Source organism: Cervus canadensis, chromosome 5 (genome assembly GCF_019320065.1).
Source record: "Cervus canadensis isolate Bull #8, Minnesota chromosome 5, ASM1932006v1, whole genome shotgun sequence".
Classification (NCBI taxonomy): Eukaryota; Metazoa; Chordata; class Mammalia; order Artiodactyla; family Cervidae; genus Cervus; species Cervus canadensis.
Genome location: NC_057390.1, coordinates 92384680 through 92401127, shown reverse-complemented (window position 1 = coordinate 92401127; position 16448 = coordinate 92384680). Strand labels below are relative to the sequence as shown.

The 16448-nt window shown below is 54.2% G+C and overlaps 1 protein-coding gene across 4 annotated transcripts in view; it reads right to left on the bottom strand.

The window, feature by feature from the left end:
• Window positions 1–214: 214 nt before the first annotated feature.
• Window positions 215–16448, bottom strand: part of MVB12B (multivesicular body subunit 12B) — a 195798-nt gene continuing 179564 nt past the window's right edge. For 2 of the 4 annotated variants that reach the window (XM_043469577.1, XM_043469575.1), the window contains exon 10: window positions 215–3505. In XM_043469577.1, coding sequence (XP_043325512.1) covers window positions 3419–3505 — 87 coding nt within the window. In that variant the 3' untranslated portion in view covers window positions 215–3418. Of the gene's footprint in view, window positions 3506–15057; window positions 15897–16448 lie in introns of those variants that run through there. The other 2 variants (XM_043469578.1, XM_043469576.1) reach the window with 2 other exon arrangements.

Sequence of the window (16448 nt, the reverse complement as noted above, 5' to 3'; positions counted from 1 at the left end):
AAACTGGCATTTTTCTCCCTCCAGGAGCATTCCTGAGGGCTGCTGCTCCTCCTGGATCCTTCTGGTTTGTCACCAGCTCATCCAAACGGGGCAAGGAAACCCACCAGCTCTTTCTAGAAGGCTGGAAGGCCAGGGTGGTGCCAGCCCGGCCAGCATCCGGAATGAGCTGGAGGGACCCCGGTCTCCATGCCTCAGAGACAGCAGCGAGCCGGGAAAAGGTTAAAACAAACGTTTATTTAACAAATTATATTAAGAAGACAATCACACAGTGAAACTTCCCTTTGCCAAGTACTAGAGTCACCTCAAATAAATACACGCAGTACAACGTTGTTCCTAACCTAGCGCAGCCAGCCGCCCGCCCGGGGCCCGGTTCCTGGTGGTGACAGGCCCGGCCAGCAGGGTCCAGCAGGTGAGGACGGCCAGCCGCCCCGTGGGGGGCGGGCAGCTGCAGTGGGAGCAGGCGCCCGGCCCCTCCAGGCCCCGGGGAGGCGAGCTCGGTTTTCACGCTCACCTTCAGGCCCGCCAGCCGGCTCCAGGGAGCTGCGGGCTGGGATCCCTGTGGACGGTGAGGGGCAGCCCACAGCCCTGGGGGCTGGACCCGGCCTCGCCCCGGGCTCGGTGAGACACCGTCACACCCGCAGGCCCGTTACTGGCCCGGAGGCAGGTGCTCGTGACGGGACAGAGTGGGGCCCGGGCTGCCTCTGCCGCTCGCCAGCTCTGTGCCTGTGGACACGTCTCAGCATCTTCATCTGAAACCGGCATCTGCTTCGGGGTATTGGTGTGTTTTTTTTTTGGTGGGGGGGGTGGGAGTGACAGAAGAAAATGTGCTTCAAGTGCCGGCCGCGTGCCCGGCAAGGAGTAGGTGCTTCAGACGTGTTGGTCCTCACCTCCCGCCGTCCTGACCATCCCTCTGAGGGGAGGTCATGGCCAGAGTCAGTTTCTGGACTCGGGGGTGGTGGATAAACCTTGTTATAAGGTTACAAGTGAACCTGGGGCCGGCTGCTTGCTCCTTACCGCCGTTGTGCCATTTCCAAGGCCTGTGGAGACAGGCTTAGAATTTTGGGGGGACGGAGGAGGAGGCAGTTGGGGATGCTGTGCTCTGGGGAGTCCTTCCGGGAAGGGTGGAGGCCACTGCCCTTCGTGTTTCTGAGAGAAGCCCTGCCTCCCCGCCCCTCGTGGCCAGAGGGTTCGCGGAGAAAAGCACCGTCCCAGAAAGGAAGGGGGAAGAGGGGGCTCGGTTCCCGGGGAGCGAGCTTCACCTCCGCGCGGGGCGGGCGGGCACCCCGCCTCAGAAGGAGAGAGGCAGGAGGTCAGGAGCCGCTGGGGACCCCGGCTTCTCCAACACTGTCACTGCGTTCTCTTCAGCTGCCGTCATGGCGCCGTCCATCGTCACCTGTTAGACCCTGCGCTGAGGCTGCCCGCTGGGGGAGGCCTGGCCAGCTGGCCGAGCCCACACAGGTCTGCCCTCTCCTGGCGGCCCTGGGCCTGCCTCACTCTGCCTGGCCTGGGGGTGACCGGGGGCTGGTGGGGGTGCGGCTGGTGAGGGGTTGGGGGGACCCCACCATGGCCCTCTTGCTCCCTGACAGGGAATCTCATGTGACTGTCTCTGGACCTCCTCGGGCCCATGGAGCCGAAACGCTTGCTTCTCAGCGGAGGAAGGCCGCGGGTGTTACCTGGTGGGACGACCCCACGGCCGGGGTGTGAGGAGAGACAGAAGGATGGAGCCAACATGGCCAGACAGAGGTGAGCAGAAGGGTCACCCCCGCTCTTGGTTTTGGACCAGCTCCACCATCCGAGCAGCAGCAGCAGACGCAGGTTCTCTGGGCCCCTCGGGGCTCCCCCCACCCCCCCGACTCCCAGGAACAACCAGCTCATTTCAGTGGGTACATCTGAGGCCAGGTCATCGGCTCGGTCCTGGGCGAGCACCCATCCCAGAGGTCTGCCCGATGAATTTCCACCTGTGCCTCCTGGGCCCTGGAGGGTTCCAAGGAAGGCTGGCCCCGCCAGGACGTCCTCAGGTCTCGGGGACAGAGAGGAGAGGTATCGGAATGAAAAGATCAAGGGGCAGCCGCGGGGAAAGGTGGAGGGTCCGGAGATAGTGGAGCTGAGGCCGGCTGAGTGAGGTATGTCTTGCCCTGGCCCCATGTCTCAGCCAGAGGCTGCCCCTCCTGACTGCACCCCAGCCACCCTGGTGTCTTTGGAGAACTGCAGGGAGCAGAGGCACTGTCCCCAGCTGGGCAGGGCCTCTCCTGGGCTGCTTTCTTACGCCAGACACGTGTCAAAGCTCACGTCCAGTGCTCCAACTATCTGGTGACCCCCGCCCCCCACCTCCAAGGTGTGAGATACCAGGTTCTGAGAATTTAGGACAGTCCCACGGCCAGACAAGGCAGTCACCGGGGGAGGCCCGGGCCTCCAGGGAGGACAGCGGCCCTGGTGCCCAGGTGGGGAGCTGGGCTGGGCGGCCAGCACTGTGGGGAGTGATAGCACGGTCACTGGCACTCGTGGCAGAAAGGTCAGTTCTGGCTTCAGTCTGGCGACGGCGTGTCCACGTCCTTGGGCACCGGCTCACAGAGCCTCTTTACCCACGTGATGATGGTCGGGGCGCGGGGCCGGGCAGTTGGAGCTGTTGTTGGCACGTGAGCACTGCAGAGATGAGCCCTTTGTGGGGATGACGGTGAGGAGGCTGAGCACAGGGACCTGGCGGCAAAGTTCACGTCCATCGCAAGCACCCAGCCACTCGGCCGCCTCGCCCGGGAGGCAAGGCCTCTCTGGGCCAGTGGCTTGGGGATGGCTGGCCCCCGTCCTCAGGGCGTCCAGTGTGTGAGCTGAGGGGTGAGTCAGGGGTTATCCACGGCGGGCAGCGAGCCGGGCCCAGGTCCACTCGGGCAGCACCGGCCGCGTGCTCCGTGTTTCCTTAGGGTCCCCGTGAAGTTCTTGGGCACTCGATGCCCCTGGTGTGAGAGACCTGTTCCAGGGGGCGATCCATCAGTGCTGGGGGGAGGCGGGTGCCCTGTGCCCGGCCACCAGCCCCTCAGGGTCTTCTGGGAGGAGGCAGTAGCTTCATGGTGGCAGAGTCAGGAGGGCAGGGAGCCGGTGGCATCACCGGGCGGCCAGACGACTGTCCAGGGCCCTCAGATGGCTCCCGGGGAGGGGAGGGGTGGTCGGAGGACTACTGGTCATCACACAGATGCGGGAGGAGCCGCTGGTCACTACAGCACACACAGGTTAGTGGAGATTAAGGAAGCGCATCCCCGGGGTGGGGGGCGGCGTCACGTCGGGCAAGCCAATGACCGATGACCGAGGAGGCAACAGCTCAGCTGCCCAGTCTCCCAGGAGCGCCGAGCAGGGCAGTGTGGATGGGCGGCGGGAGGGGCCAGGCGAGGGGGCGCTCAGTAGTCTGGGCGCTGTGTTGTCTCCCTCAGGACTGGGGGATCTGCTGGCATCGGGTGGGGCTGGGCGGGAGCCTGGCGGCGGCACTCTGCTCCGTGCGGAAGCTGTACTCATACTGTGGGAAGTTGGGGGGAAGAGAAGCGCAGTCAGGGCAGGGGATTCCGGAGAGAACCAGCCCACGGCCGCGGACAAGCCGGGCGGAGGTCCCGAGGACGCCGGAGGGCTGCCCTCGGCACGTGCCCACCTACCGCAGGCGTGGGCTGTGCACGTGTGTGCACGGGGGAGGAGGCACACCTCTGGTGCTGCGTGGTGGCTGGCTCGTTTGTGACGACTGGACCCTTGCACACCGCTCCCCTGGTGATGTGAGCCCTCAGCAGCAGCTTGCGTCCCAGGCTGTGTGCCGCGCCCTCCCGCCACCCGGCAGACGGTGCCCCCTGCTCCCGCTGCGGGAGGAGTCTCGTGGATGGGGAGGGACGGCCCTGGGCTCCACCGCAGCCCTGGCCGGGCAGGCGGGCTGCAGCCTGCAGGCTTGGGGAGCCCCCCGGGGCCTGCCGCCGGCCCACGCCCCTGTGCCTTCCTCCCTGAGCTCCTGGGACCCGTTCGTAGGAAGCGATGAGAGCCTGGGCCAGGGCGGGACCAGCGGAGTGGACCTGGGCCCGGCCTGCCCCGCTGCCGGCCTGAACCTGGGCTCAGTTCTCACACTGGAGACCCAAGCCTACCCACCTGACCTGGGTCACGGAAATGACAGACGGTGGGCTCCAAGTCTGGTGGAAATTCAGAGAAGGGGGGACACCTGTGGTTCACCCTGAAGGCCAAGGGGGATTTCTACACCCAAATGTGGGGCAGGTATGCCAGGCAAGAAGAGGGGGCGCAGGTGGGGAGTGTCCGCCGGGCAGACAGGCCTGCAGGCTGTGGGACTGGGAGCAGGCCGTGAGAAGGGCCTGGACACCACAGGGGGCAACCACGCGGGACCCTGGGTCTTAGGAATGAGTTGCTTAGATCAGTAGTCATTAAACATTTAAAATAATATTTTAAAAAACTTTTCAGCACTAGAATTGCCATAAGAAAGGGCTTCCTTACATAAAGCAGAGCAGAGTCCAACCAGCTGGCTGAACTCGGCCTCTGCCTGAAGCTGCCCTCTCAGGGACCCACTTGGGGGAGCCAGCAGGATGACGTGGAACCATCCCAGCAAGGGTGGGGGGGTGAGCACTGGGTGCCCACCCAGTAAGGTGCCGCAGCTGTGGGCTCCAAATGGCCCCGAGCCCCAAAGTGAGCTGCCTGCAGCTACAAGGCCCTTCCGGGGGCCGTGCAGAGCTGAGGGAGCACAGCTGAGGGGCTTTGGGGGTCACTTGGGAATGAGGGGGAGCAGAAGACTCTTCCTCCTGGGGGAAAGGGTCCTTGGCCATCTGCTGAGGGCCCACAGACTGACCCAGCACAGAGGGGCGGCTGGCGCGGGGTGAGGGGGCGAGGTCCGGGCGGGCCCCGGCCGTCTCGTGTGAGCGGCAGAGGTGAGCAGCCACAGGGGCCAGGGGACAGCAGTGACGGGACTCTGCTCCCCACAAGCAGAAGGGGTGGGGAGGGAAGGGCTTGACACTGCAGGGTGACCTCAGCTAGATCTTTTTGCCTCTGAACCTCAGTGAGCTCATCTCCTTTATAATAATAATTTCTTGTTATTAAGAAATAACAAGTGTGGGTGAGGATGTGGAGAAAAGGGAACCTGTGTTCACTGTAGCATTATTCACAACAGTCAAGATACAGAAACAACCTAAGTGTCCATCGATGGATGAATGGATAAAGAAAATGTGGTACATACATAGACTATGCCTCAGCCATAAAAAAATATGAAATCTTCAATGAAACTAAAATCTGGTTCTTTGGGGGAAAAAAAACAAAATGGATAAACCTTCAGCCAGAATCATCATGGGAAAAAAAAGGCAGAGGGTCCAAATCAATAAAATCAGAAACAAAAAAGGAGAAGTTACAAGGGGACACCACAGAAATACAAAGGACCATGAGCGGCCACTACAGGCAACTCTATGCCAATAAAATCGGACAGCCTAGAAGAAAAGGACAAATTCTTAGAAAGGTACGTCTCCCAAGACTGAGTCAGGAAGAAAATCTGAACAGACCAACTACAAGCACTGAAATTGAATCTCTGATTATAAAACTCCCAACAAACATAAGTTCAGGATCAGATGGCTTCACAGGTGCATTCTATCACACACTGAAAGAAGGGTTGATACCTGTCCTTGTCAAACTATTCCAAAATATTGCAGAAGAGGGAAGACTCCCAAACTCGTTCTATGAAGCCACCATCATCCTTGTACCTAAATCAGACAAAGATACCACAAAAAAGAAAATTACAGGCTAATATCACTGATGACCATTGATGCAAAAATCCTCAACAAACTACTAGTAAACTGAATCCAACAATACATTAAAAGGATCATATACCATGATCAAGTGGGTTTATTCCAGGAAATAAATATCCTTTAAATAATGCCATTTAAAAAAAGACTGTAAATCAATCAATGTGATACATCACATTAACAAACTGAAGAGTAAAATCCATATGATCATCTCAATAGATGCAGAAAAAGCTTTTGACAAAATTCGATATTGATTTATGGTAAAAATTTTCCAGAAAATGGGCATAAAGGGAACCTACTGTCAATAAAATAAAGGACATGTATGACAAACCCACAGTTATTAAAACATCATATTCAATGGTGAAAAGCTGAAAGCATTTCCTCTAAAATCAGGAATAAGACAAGGATGTCCACTCTCGCCACTTTTATTCAACATAGTTTTGGAAGTCTGAGGCATGGTAATTAATCAGAGAATAAAAAGAAAGGGAATCCAAATTGGAAAAAAAGAAGTAAAGCTGTCACTATTTTGATGACATGATACTATACATACTAGTAGAAAATCCTAAAGACACTAACAGAAGACTACTAGAGCTCATCAATGAATTCAGTAAAGTTGCAGGGTACAAAATTTACATGCAGAAATCTGTTGCATTTCTATATACTAAAAATGAAATATCAGCAAGAGAAATTAAGGAAAATCCTATTTACCATTGCATCAAAAAGAATAAAATACCTAGGAATAAACCCACCTAAGGAGACAAAAGATCTGGAGTCCAAAAACTGTAAGATGCTGATGAAAAATGGAAGATGACAGATAGATGGAAAGTTACACCACATTCTTGGATTGGAAGAATCAATATTGTTAAATGACGATATTACTCAAGAAAGTCTACAGATTCAATGCAATCCCTATCAAATTGCCAATGGCATTTTTCACAGCACTAGAACAAAAAAAATTTTTTAATTTGTATGGAAACACAAAGACTCTGAATAGCCAAAACAACCTTGAGAAAGAAAAATGAAGCTGGAGGAATCAGACTCCTTGACTTCAGGCTACACCACAAAGCTACAGTAATTAAAATAGTATGGTACTGGCATAAAAACAGAAATACAGATCAATGGAACAGGATAGGAAGCCTAGAAACAAACCCACACAATTATGGTCAATTAATCAACAACAAAGGAAAAAAGAACATACAATAGAGAAAAGACAGTCTCTTCAATAAGTGGTGCTGGGAAAACTGGACAGCTACATGTAAAAGAATACAATTAGAACATTCTCTAACATCATACACAAAAAATAAACTCAAAGTGGATTAAAGACCTAAATGTGAACACAAGATACTATAAAACTCTGAGAGGAAAACATAGGCAGAACACTCTTTGACATAAATCGTACCAATCTCTTTTTGGATCTGTCTCCTAGAGGAATGGAAATAAAAACAAACCAACCAACAAACAAAAAACAAATGGGACCTAATTAAACTCAAAAGCGTTTGCACAGCAAAGGAAACCACAAACAACCTATTGAATTGGAGAAGATATTTGTACATGATGTGACCAACAAGGTATTAATCTCCAAAATATATTAATACAAACAGCTCATACAGCTCAATATAAAAAAACAAGTGGCCCAATAAAAAAATGGGCAGAAGATCTAAATAGACATTCCTCTAAAGAAGACATACGGGTGGCCAAAAGGCACAGAGAAAGATGCTCGACACTGCTAATACAGAAATGCAGATCAAAATTACAATGAGGTATCACCTCACACTGGTCAGAATGACCATCATCAAAAAGTCTATAAATAATAAATGCTGGAGAGGGTGTGGAGGAAAAGGAACTCTCCTACAGCGTTGGTGGGAATGTAAATTGGTGCAGCCATTATGGAGAACATAATGAAGGGTCCTTAAAAAACTAAGAATAGAGTTACCATATGATCCTGCAATCCCACTCCTGGGTATATATCCGGAGAAAATCATCATTTGAAACAATACATGCACCACCCCAGTGTTCACTGCAGCACTCTATAATAACCAGGACGTGGAAACAACCTAAATGTCCATCAACAGAGGAATGAATAAAGAAAATGTGTGTGTGTGTGTGTGTGTGTGTGTGCGTGCGCGCATACATAGGCTTACCTGGTGGAAACAACCTAAATGTCCATCAACAGAGGAATGAATAAAGAAAATGTGTGTGTGCGTGCGTGCGTGCGTGCGTGTGTGCGTGCGCACGCGCGAGCGCGCATACATAGGCTTACCTGGTGGCTCAGATGGTAAAGAATCTGTCTACAAATGCAGGAGACCTGGGTTCGACCCCTGGGTTGGGAAGATCCCCTGGAGAAGGGAATGGCAACCCACTCCAGTAATTTTGCCTATATATACACAACGGAATGCTACTCAACTATAAAAAGAAATAATGCCATCTGCAGCAGTATGGATGGATCTAGAGATTATCATACTAAATGAAGTAAATCAGACAAAAACAAACATCATGAATATCACTTATATGTGGAATCTAAAAGAAGGGATACAAATGAACAGTATACAGAACAGAAATAGACCCACAGACAGAAAAGAGACATGTGGTAGGGGAAGCAGGGGGTAGGGATAAATTCGGAGTCGGGGATTGACAAATATACACTACTATATATAAAATAACCAACAAGACCTACTGTATAGCACAGAGAACTATACTCAATATTTTATAATAACCTATAAGGGAAAAGAATCTGAGAAAGGGCATATATATGTGTGTGTGTCTGGGTAAAAAACTGAATTGCTTTGTTGTACACCTGAAACTAACACAACATTGTAAATCAACTATACTTAGTACAAGAACTTAAAGAATAAAAAAAGAATGAAATCTTGTCATTTGTAACAACATGGATGGATCTTGAGGGCGTTGTGCTAAATGAAGTCAGTCAGACAGACAGACAAAGACAAACACCCTGTGATCTCAATTATATGTGGAACCTAGAATATAACAGCAAGACCAAGCTTACTGGACAGAGCAGACGCCAGAGGCCGGGTGGGTGAAATGGGTGCAGGGGTGAAAAGGCCCAGACTTCCAGTTACAGAGTGGTTAAGTCCTGAGGATATACCGTACAGTGTGGTGAACACAGATATCAATACTGCAATGCATATTTTGATAGTTGCTAAATTTTAAAAATTCTCATCAGAAGAAAAGTTATTACTATGTAAGATAAAAGATGGTAACTGTATTTATTATGATAATTGTTTTGCAGTATATACAAATATCAAAACATGTTGTACACCTGAAGCTAATATGCCATTTATATTTCAATAAAGAAGGTGGGGGTGACCATCTCTACTCCCGGGGCCCTCTTTGACAGTGGGATGAGGTGCGGCAGGTTAAGGGCCCGCCCGCCCCGGCACCAGGCAAGCACTCACTGTACATTTGTTGGCTATGTAAGGGAAGACATCAATGCGGCCCCACTTTCCTGCTAATGACCTGGGCTCCGTCCACGGTCTGGGCGCTCCAGCTGCAGGAAGCTGGAGGAGCGGACAGCCTCGGACCAGGAGGACTTTGGGCAAAGTTTGGGACAATGCCGCCACCTGGTGGCTTCTCGGGAGCATCACAGCAGGAAACAATCCGCCTCCCACCCGTGCTGGGCTCTGGGTCAGGAGCGAGCCCTACAGAGGGGCAGGGGGTGGACGCTGGCACTCCGGTGCTTTTAACCCAAATGGGCAATACAGGAAGAGAGCAGCCTGGGGGAGAGAACATGAGGGCATTTCTGCCAGTGGCCAAGGGTGGGCCCTGAGGAGTACTCGGGGGTGCCGCCTGCCCAGCTGGAGAGACCTGGGTGAACCAGGAATGAAGGGGTGGAAGTGGGAGCCCTTGGGGAAGAGGGTATCTGGAGTTACAGTGCGGAGATGTTTGGAGGAAAGCGTGAGGGTCGGAAGACAAAGAGGACGGGCCTGGCGCTTGGGGCCAGGAAGGCAGGACACCAGCCCTGGCAGTGGACCCAGGGTCTGGGAGGTGCGTGGGGGGACCAGGGGGCAGCAGTTGGCCTGAGCTGCACTGGCTTGGGGTGGGGACAGGGTCACTAAAAACACGTGCTGACCTCAGCAGGGGCGGTGCTGGGTGGGCCAAGGCTCCAGGGCGGTGCCGACGTGGACAGCAGAGTGCGGTCTCTCCTCAGGGGTGGACAGCGGGTGGCACCCAGCTGGAAGCAGCAGGCTGCTCAGCCTTTAACACACACAGGTCCTGCCTCAGTTGGTCTGGGGGGTGGGCCAGCTCCCCAGTGACCTGAGGCTGCAGGTCGGTTCTGTGGCCCCACCAGCGGGACACAGGAGTGGACGGGAGGGGCAGAGAGGAAGGGCCAGAGACTTTAGGGCTGAAGGGGGCGCTGAGGAGGGAATGGGGGGGGGGTGTGGGGAGGAGGCTGGTGATGGTGGTGGTGGGGCTTCACTTGGGCTGCTCTGAGGCCTTGCCTGGGGTACAGCCGAGGTGAGGCACTTAGGAGAGGGAGCCGGCCCAGTTCCAGCCGGCTGGAGTGGCACCACCAGCTGTGGGCTGGGTCACCTCCACTCTCCAGCGCCACTCACCTGCTGTGCCCGGCTCCCAGGTGCCAGGAGCGCTCAGGGCAGGGAAGCCGCCTCAGTTTGCTGGGGGCCGGCCGGCCACAGAGGGTGCGTGAAAGGGGATGGAGGCACCGGCCCCCAGACGTCCGCAGCCAGGGGTCCGGGGGCCAGGCCCAGAGACCTGGATGCTGCCAGGGGTAGGCCCCGAAAGGGTACTTTCTGAGGGCATGGGGCAGTGGGGACAAGGTGGGGCAGGCGGGCTGGGGTGGAAGTGCCTTGGTGGGGGCGGGGGGGTCGGGAGGCCGGTCTTTGTGGCCAGGAAGGGACAGGGTCCTGGGTGGCGGGGGGCGGGCTGGTGGTGCAGAAGGGCCTTCAGAAAGGATGAACTAAATTCCTGTTTCTTTCACTCTCTGGGGTGAGGGGGTGTGGGCATGTGTTGGGGGAGAATCAGGGGTACACAGCCGCCTTCTCCCGACTCAGGGCTGAGTATGCCACCGCCTTCTGCCCCCAGAGCGGGCCAGGGACCCACTGCACGGTCTGCACCCCACCCCCACCGCCGCCCCGCCCCTGCCCTTGAGATTTTTCCCTTTTTAGGTCATCTTGGCTGGAGAAAAGCACCGCTCCCCCACCTCTTGTTTTCTCTTAACTCCCCAAATGAAATTTCAACATATGTCCCCCCGCCATAATCCCCCTTAGGCCGCGGATAACCCTTCCCACAGACGCTGTCCCCTGCCCGGGACGGGCGGGCCCCGAGTGTTTGCCCAAGAGACTAGTCCGCTTCTGGAAGCCCTTTCGCTCCCTTGGGCAAACAGTGAGTACCTTTGAAGGTGGATTTGGCCCCGGATCTGTTTACTCAAGACATTAAGTCTCCTGCATAAGGAGGACCTGCACTCGCGCACAAACAGCAAATCCTTTTTGAATTAAAAAAATTTTTCAATTAAAAGGCATTTTGGTTCACAGAGCTGAGACCCCCGTGAAGCAGCACCCCCAGCCACAGCGCCCTCTGGTGGACACGGGCCATCATGACAACTCATAAGCCATGGCGCTCAATTCCCAGGTTCCAAGAGTTTTTGTCACAGTGAGGCTGACATCCTGGCCTTGGGAGGCCACACCATGGAGGCAAAGGCACTCTAGCCTCAGCCTCGAGGCAGAAAGGGACGGGGAAGGGGGAGCAAGCCCGCATCCACTCACGGAGACGTGAGCATCACCCGAGACAACTGGCGTGAAAGCGCCTTTAAAGTGAAAACCCAGTCCTCCATCAGTCAAGGGTTGTATCAGAGAGACAAGGGTTTGAACCTGGGCCCTACCTGGCAGCGGGCGGGGTGAGGGTGGTTCTGGTTTAACCGGGCGGGCGGGGCAGGCATCAGTGCTTTTTTAAAAGCACTAAAGTGATTTCAATGGTTAGGCAGGCAGAGAACCACCACCTGGGTTCTTTTACTAAATAAAATGGACAGCAGAAGAGTAAGGCAAGCATGTACCCTCCCCGCTTCCCTCCCTGGGTCTCGTAACCATCACATCGACGGGAGGCTGGACGAGAAACGGCAGTGAGGAGCTGTTTTAGAACCTGAATTTTGAGACGTGGGAGCTGAGGCTCAGGGGAGGATCAGACCTCCCAAGGGCCCCAGGGGCTGGACGAGGCCCTGAGGGTGCCTGGGGCAGGGACCCGGCCTCAGGACAGGGGTCTGTACTCACCACTTACACGGGTGGGCTTCTGAGATGGGGGGGCAGGTGGGGTCACAGAAGGGCCTGGAAGGATGGTGGCAGGAGCAGGCCTTCCTCGGGGGCCTGGCCGGGTGAAGACAGGCTGGGGGAGTGAAGGAACAAGACGCCGGCCGACGCCAAGTCTGGTTTGGGGCTGGAGCCACAGTCGTGAGGGTCTCCCGGGCACGTGGCGGCGGGTGAGTTCTGAGCAGTGACCCCACCGTCCCCCAGCCGACCTCTCCTGGAGCCTGTCCTGGCACCTGCCAGCCCCGCGGGCCAGGCCGTGACACCTGCCATGCTCGATGCCTGGTTCAGATCCTCGGGGAATTCCAGCTCTGGAAGCTTCCTCTCCTTACATGAGGGCTCATGTCCTCCCATGTCCTCTTTCCAGAGGCCTGGTTGTTGGATCTCATCCCCCTCCCCAGGGGAGGGAAGGGGCAGGTGCCCCTATGAGCAGTGGGCCCTGAGGGCCCCCACGGCCCACGACGCAGGCCTTTGTGTGCTGGGAGGGCCTGTCCAGCTGATGTGAATACACGTCCAACTCCTTCGAGCTGTGGAAAGGGCCAGGGAGGACCAGAGGCCCAGGGACGAGTCTGGGTCTCCCCATTTCCCACAGGAGTCTCGTTTCACACTTGGATTACGGTTCCAGAGAGACATCTGAAAGCCTGGGTGAAAGGGGAAGGCCCCGGGCTGACAAGCCCGTAGAAGGGCTCTAAAAGGGCTCCAGGAAGGGACTGTCACATGCAGACTGGGGCTCAGGGGATGTGGGGCAGCCAGCACAGGCCCCCCCAGACCTTGGAGGGGGTCCTAGAATACCCCAGAGCTGGGGAGTGCCTTGTTCACCCCTCAGTTGCTGAGAGTCCACAGCTGGGCCTGGAGGTCAGGGCTCCTGGATTACAGCCCACGAGCCCTGTGGTCACTACTAAGGGGACGGGAGGGGCAGGAGCTGCCGGGTCCCCAGTCAGGGTCCGGGACAGAATCCTCTCTGCCAGTGAAGCTGGTACCACCACTCTTCCGATGACAGGTGACTGGCCTGAGTGAGGCCACAGGGTTGGGAAGCAGGCGGGTCCCACAACAAGCCCACAGCAGGGTCGGTGTGAACCTTCTGGGAAGCCTCTTCTGCGTTCCCTTCGGGTTCCCCCTGCTAACCCGCAAGCAGCAACCCCAGAGTCAGAAACCCGGAGTCCCACCCAGTCCTGCTGCTCCGTCTCACCCTAAATGAGGGGCTGGAAAAGCACCCCTCTGAGACGCCCCTGCTCCGGGAGCAGGGACCACGTCTGTCTGGGCACCGTACCCGGCATGGCTGCAGGGTGACTAAGACCACGTGCAGAGTCAGCCCCTACGTCTTCTGACTCCGGGGCACCCCCCCCTTTCCTGCTCCAGGCCTGGGACTCCCCGGAGGGGATGGTGGCACCCACCTGCCCCCTACACGGCCTGCTGCCCTGGGCTCAGTGCCGGGACAGCGCCCCCACTCAGGGCAGGGCACCCTCGCTCAGGAGCATCTCCACCTAGGATCCGATGGAGCATAGAGTGGAGAAGTGCCTCCTATGTTCCCACCCAGGGCGGAGCCCCAGTCCCAGGAGTGAGGTGTGGAAGCTTCCTGCACAGACCTGTCCCCACGCATGGCTTTGCAGATCCCACCCCCCCTACCCCGCCTTCCTCCAAGCACCACACCTTGGTGCCTTTGGGAAGGCTACTCCCCCTGGGACATTTGTGCTCCTCTGGGGATGATAATTACTGGCTTCCAGGGCCCCACATCACTGTCCATTTCCTCCTTAAGTGCAAGGTCAGGGTGGGGGCTCGGCCATTTCTGTAGCTCCAGAGCCTGGTAGAGGCTGTGGCCCAGAAGAGATGAATGAATGAACGAATGATGGATGGATGGACAGATGGTACAGGATGTGAGAGGTGAGTGGGTGGATGGATGAATGGATGGTTAGACAGAGGGATGGATGGATGGATGGATGGATGGATGAGTGAGGGGCAGCTCAGTGCAGAGCAGACAGCCAGCTTAGGGACTCAGTTCTCAGACAATGTGGAGGTCATCTGGGTTCTCAGTCTTTCGTGGAAGCAGTGGTGTGTCGGTCCAGCCTTGGGTCCTCTGAATTCCCATGGCCTTTGGGCTGATGGTGTGATGGCCTCTTTCCTGGGGTGTTTAACTCATGGAGGCAAAGTGCTGATCCCAGGGTTCGCCCACATCACCACCACCGCCCCCCACCCTGGCTGTGAATGGTGAAGGTATAAGTATAGATGTGATCTGTGTTTGTATCTTCATGCTCAGACATGTGCAAGCTGGAGGCTCACGTGCTGCTGGGCTGTGTGGTGTTTTAAAATAGTCATAAATGTGGAAAAGTTGACGGGTTTTCCAATTTGCCACAGTCGCCACCACTCCCTATAAGTCACCCAACCGGAGTGTTCTGCCGTTTTATCACCGTGACTGCATTTTGTGTGGACTGATGGGGACAGGGTAAGCAAGAAATATTTCTTGTACCCATGATGCTTAAAAGTAGGAAAACGAAATACAGACTGAGAAGGCCAGGCATTTTAAGGAAAATGGGGGAATGCGCATTCTATGGTGGGACTTAGATCTCTGAGTGAGTATCAACAAACTCTGCTTCTCCAGGCCCCTCCTGTGCTTCGGGGCTGCGGGCCTGGCGGGCACCTGTGTGTCAACCAGCGTCGTCTGCGTGAGACTCTGGGCAGGGCTGGGGGCTGACAGATACCTTTGTGGCAGAAGAAACACCTGTTCTGCGTCAACAAACAGCCACGGGACTAGCCCCCTCAGTGAATCAGCAATTCAGAATTCATCTAAATATCACCTAAAAAATGGGTATTTGTATTTTCCCTCTCCCAGGTTATTTGTGGAAAATATTTGGAACAATGGTGCTTTCTGACACTGATTTCTGAGTGAAAAAGAAGCTGTGTGATCACTACAGGAAAATGCCCTCCCCATTTGTCATCTTTATGCTCATTTTTTACCTACATGTCAGGCAACCTTCTAAGAGTTCAGTTTGGGGGGGGGGTCTTACTATTTTTTTGGGGGTATTAACTATTTTTTTGGCCACGTTGTGCAGCATGTGGGATCTTATTTCCCTGACCAGGGATCAAACTCATGCCCCCCTGCAGTGGAAGCACAGAGTCTTAACCACTGGGCTGCCAGGGAAGTCCCTGGGGTGTAGGGGGTATTACTTTAAAACTTGGGGGATGAGAGTTCCCCAAACCATAAGGAAAGGACAGAAAAGCCCTTTTAGGATGGACTTTAAAAAGACCAAATAATTCACCTTGACCTCTATTCTGCATGAGCCAGGTGTAACTCAACGGTATCCAGGGCAGATGATTCTGTCAAACACTGGCTCTGCCGCAGGTTCATTTCCAAGGGCTCAGCCTGGCTCCCTCATCTGTGTGATGAACGCCCTGGGCTGCTGGGGGAGCAACCTGGAGACCTGGGCGGAGGCTGCCGCTTGGATAGAGGCGGCAGATAGACCTGCTGCTGGTAGAACCAGAGAGGGTGGAGGGGGGAGGGGACTCAGACTCTCAAAATTAGGAACTCTATTAATATAATCTACCATATTAATATGCCCGCAGAGAAAAAAATATGATCATCTCAATGGATGATTAAAAGACATTTATCAAAAGCTACCATCCAATCCTGATAAAAACACTTAGGAAAATAGAAATAGATGGCTAATTCTTTAACATGATAAAAAAAAAAATGATGCCTATATATAGCAAGCCAAAATGCAGCATTATGGGTGAGTATCTAAACTAGAAACTTCCGTTCAGACAAGGAGGCCCAGTGACCTGATGGTTCTGGCTGCAATGCTGGCTGAAGCTTCAGGAAGGGGGCAGGAGGCGGCAGTGTTGGCATTTGCAAGACGACATTAACACCGGCCTGTGTAACCAAAGAAAAGGAACTGAAAACCAACAGAAGTAGAAGTCAGTGAGAGAGCCAGCCCCTAAAATAAAATATAAATGTCAACGGCTCCTTGATACAAAAAATGACAGGAAATATAATGGAAAAAAAGAGCCTGCTCATGAGAACCACAAAAACACCAAACACTTAGCAATAACCTACAAAGAAGTGTGCAGACTTTCTGCAAAAAAAACACCTTTCTACCCTGCTGAGCGACAGACACAAAGCCCCAGGTGGAGACTCTTCACCAAACGTCCCTCTAATAACCTACATGCTCAGTGCAGTTACAATAAACATCTAGAGTGGAGTTTCTCCCCCTGAAAAGAGTCTAAAGTTCAGCTGGAAAAATAATCACGTGACTATAATTAGAAAAATCTGGGGTGGGGGGAGAAGGAAGAACTAACCTTATCATATATTAAAGCTTATTATAAAGCTATCAGAATCAAAGCAGTGTGGTAATCATACAAAAAGAACAAAGAGTCAAGAAAAACATCCAGTGATTCACTTACAGATGGAACTATACAATAAGAG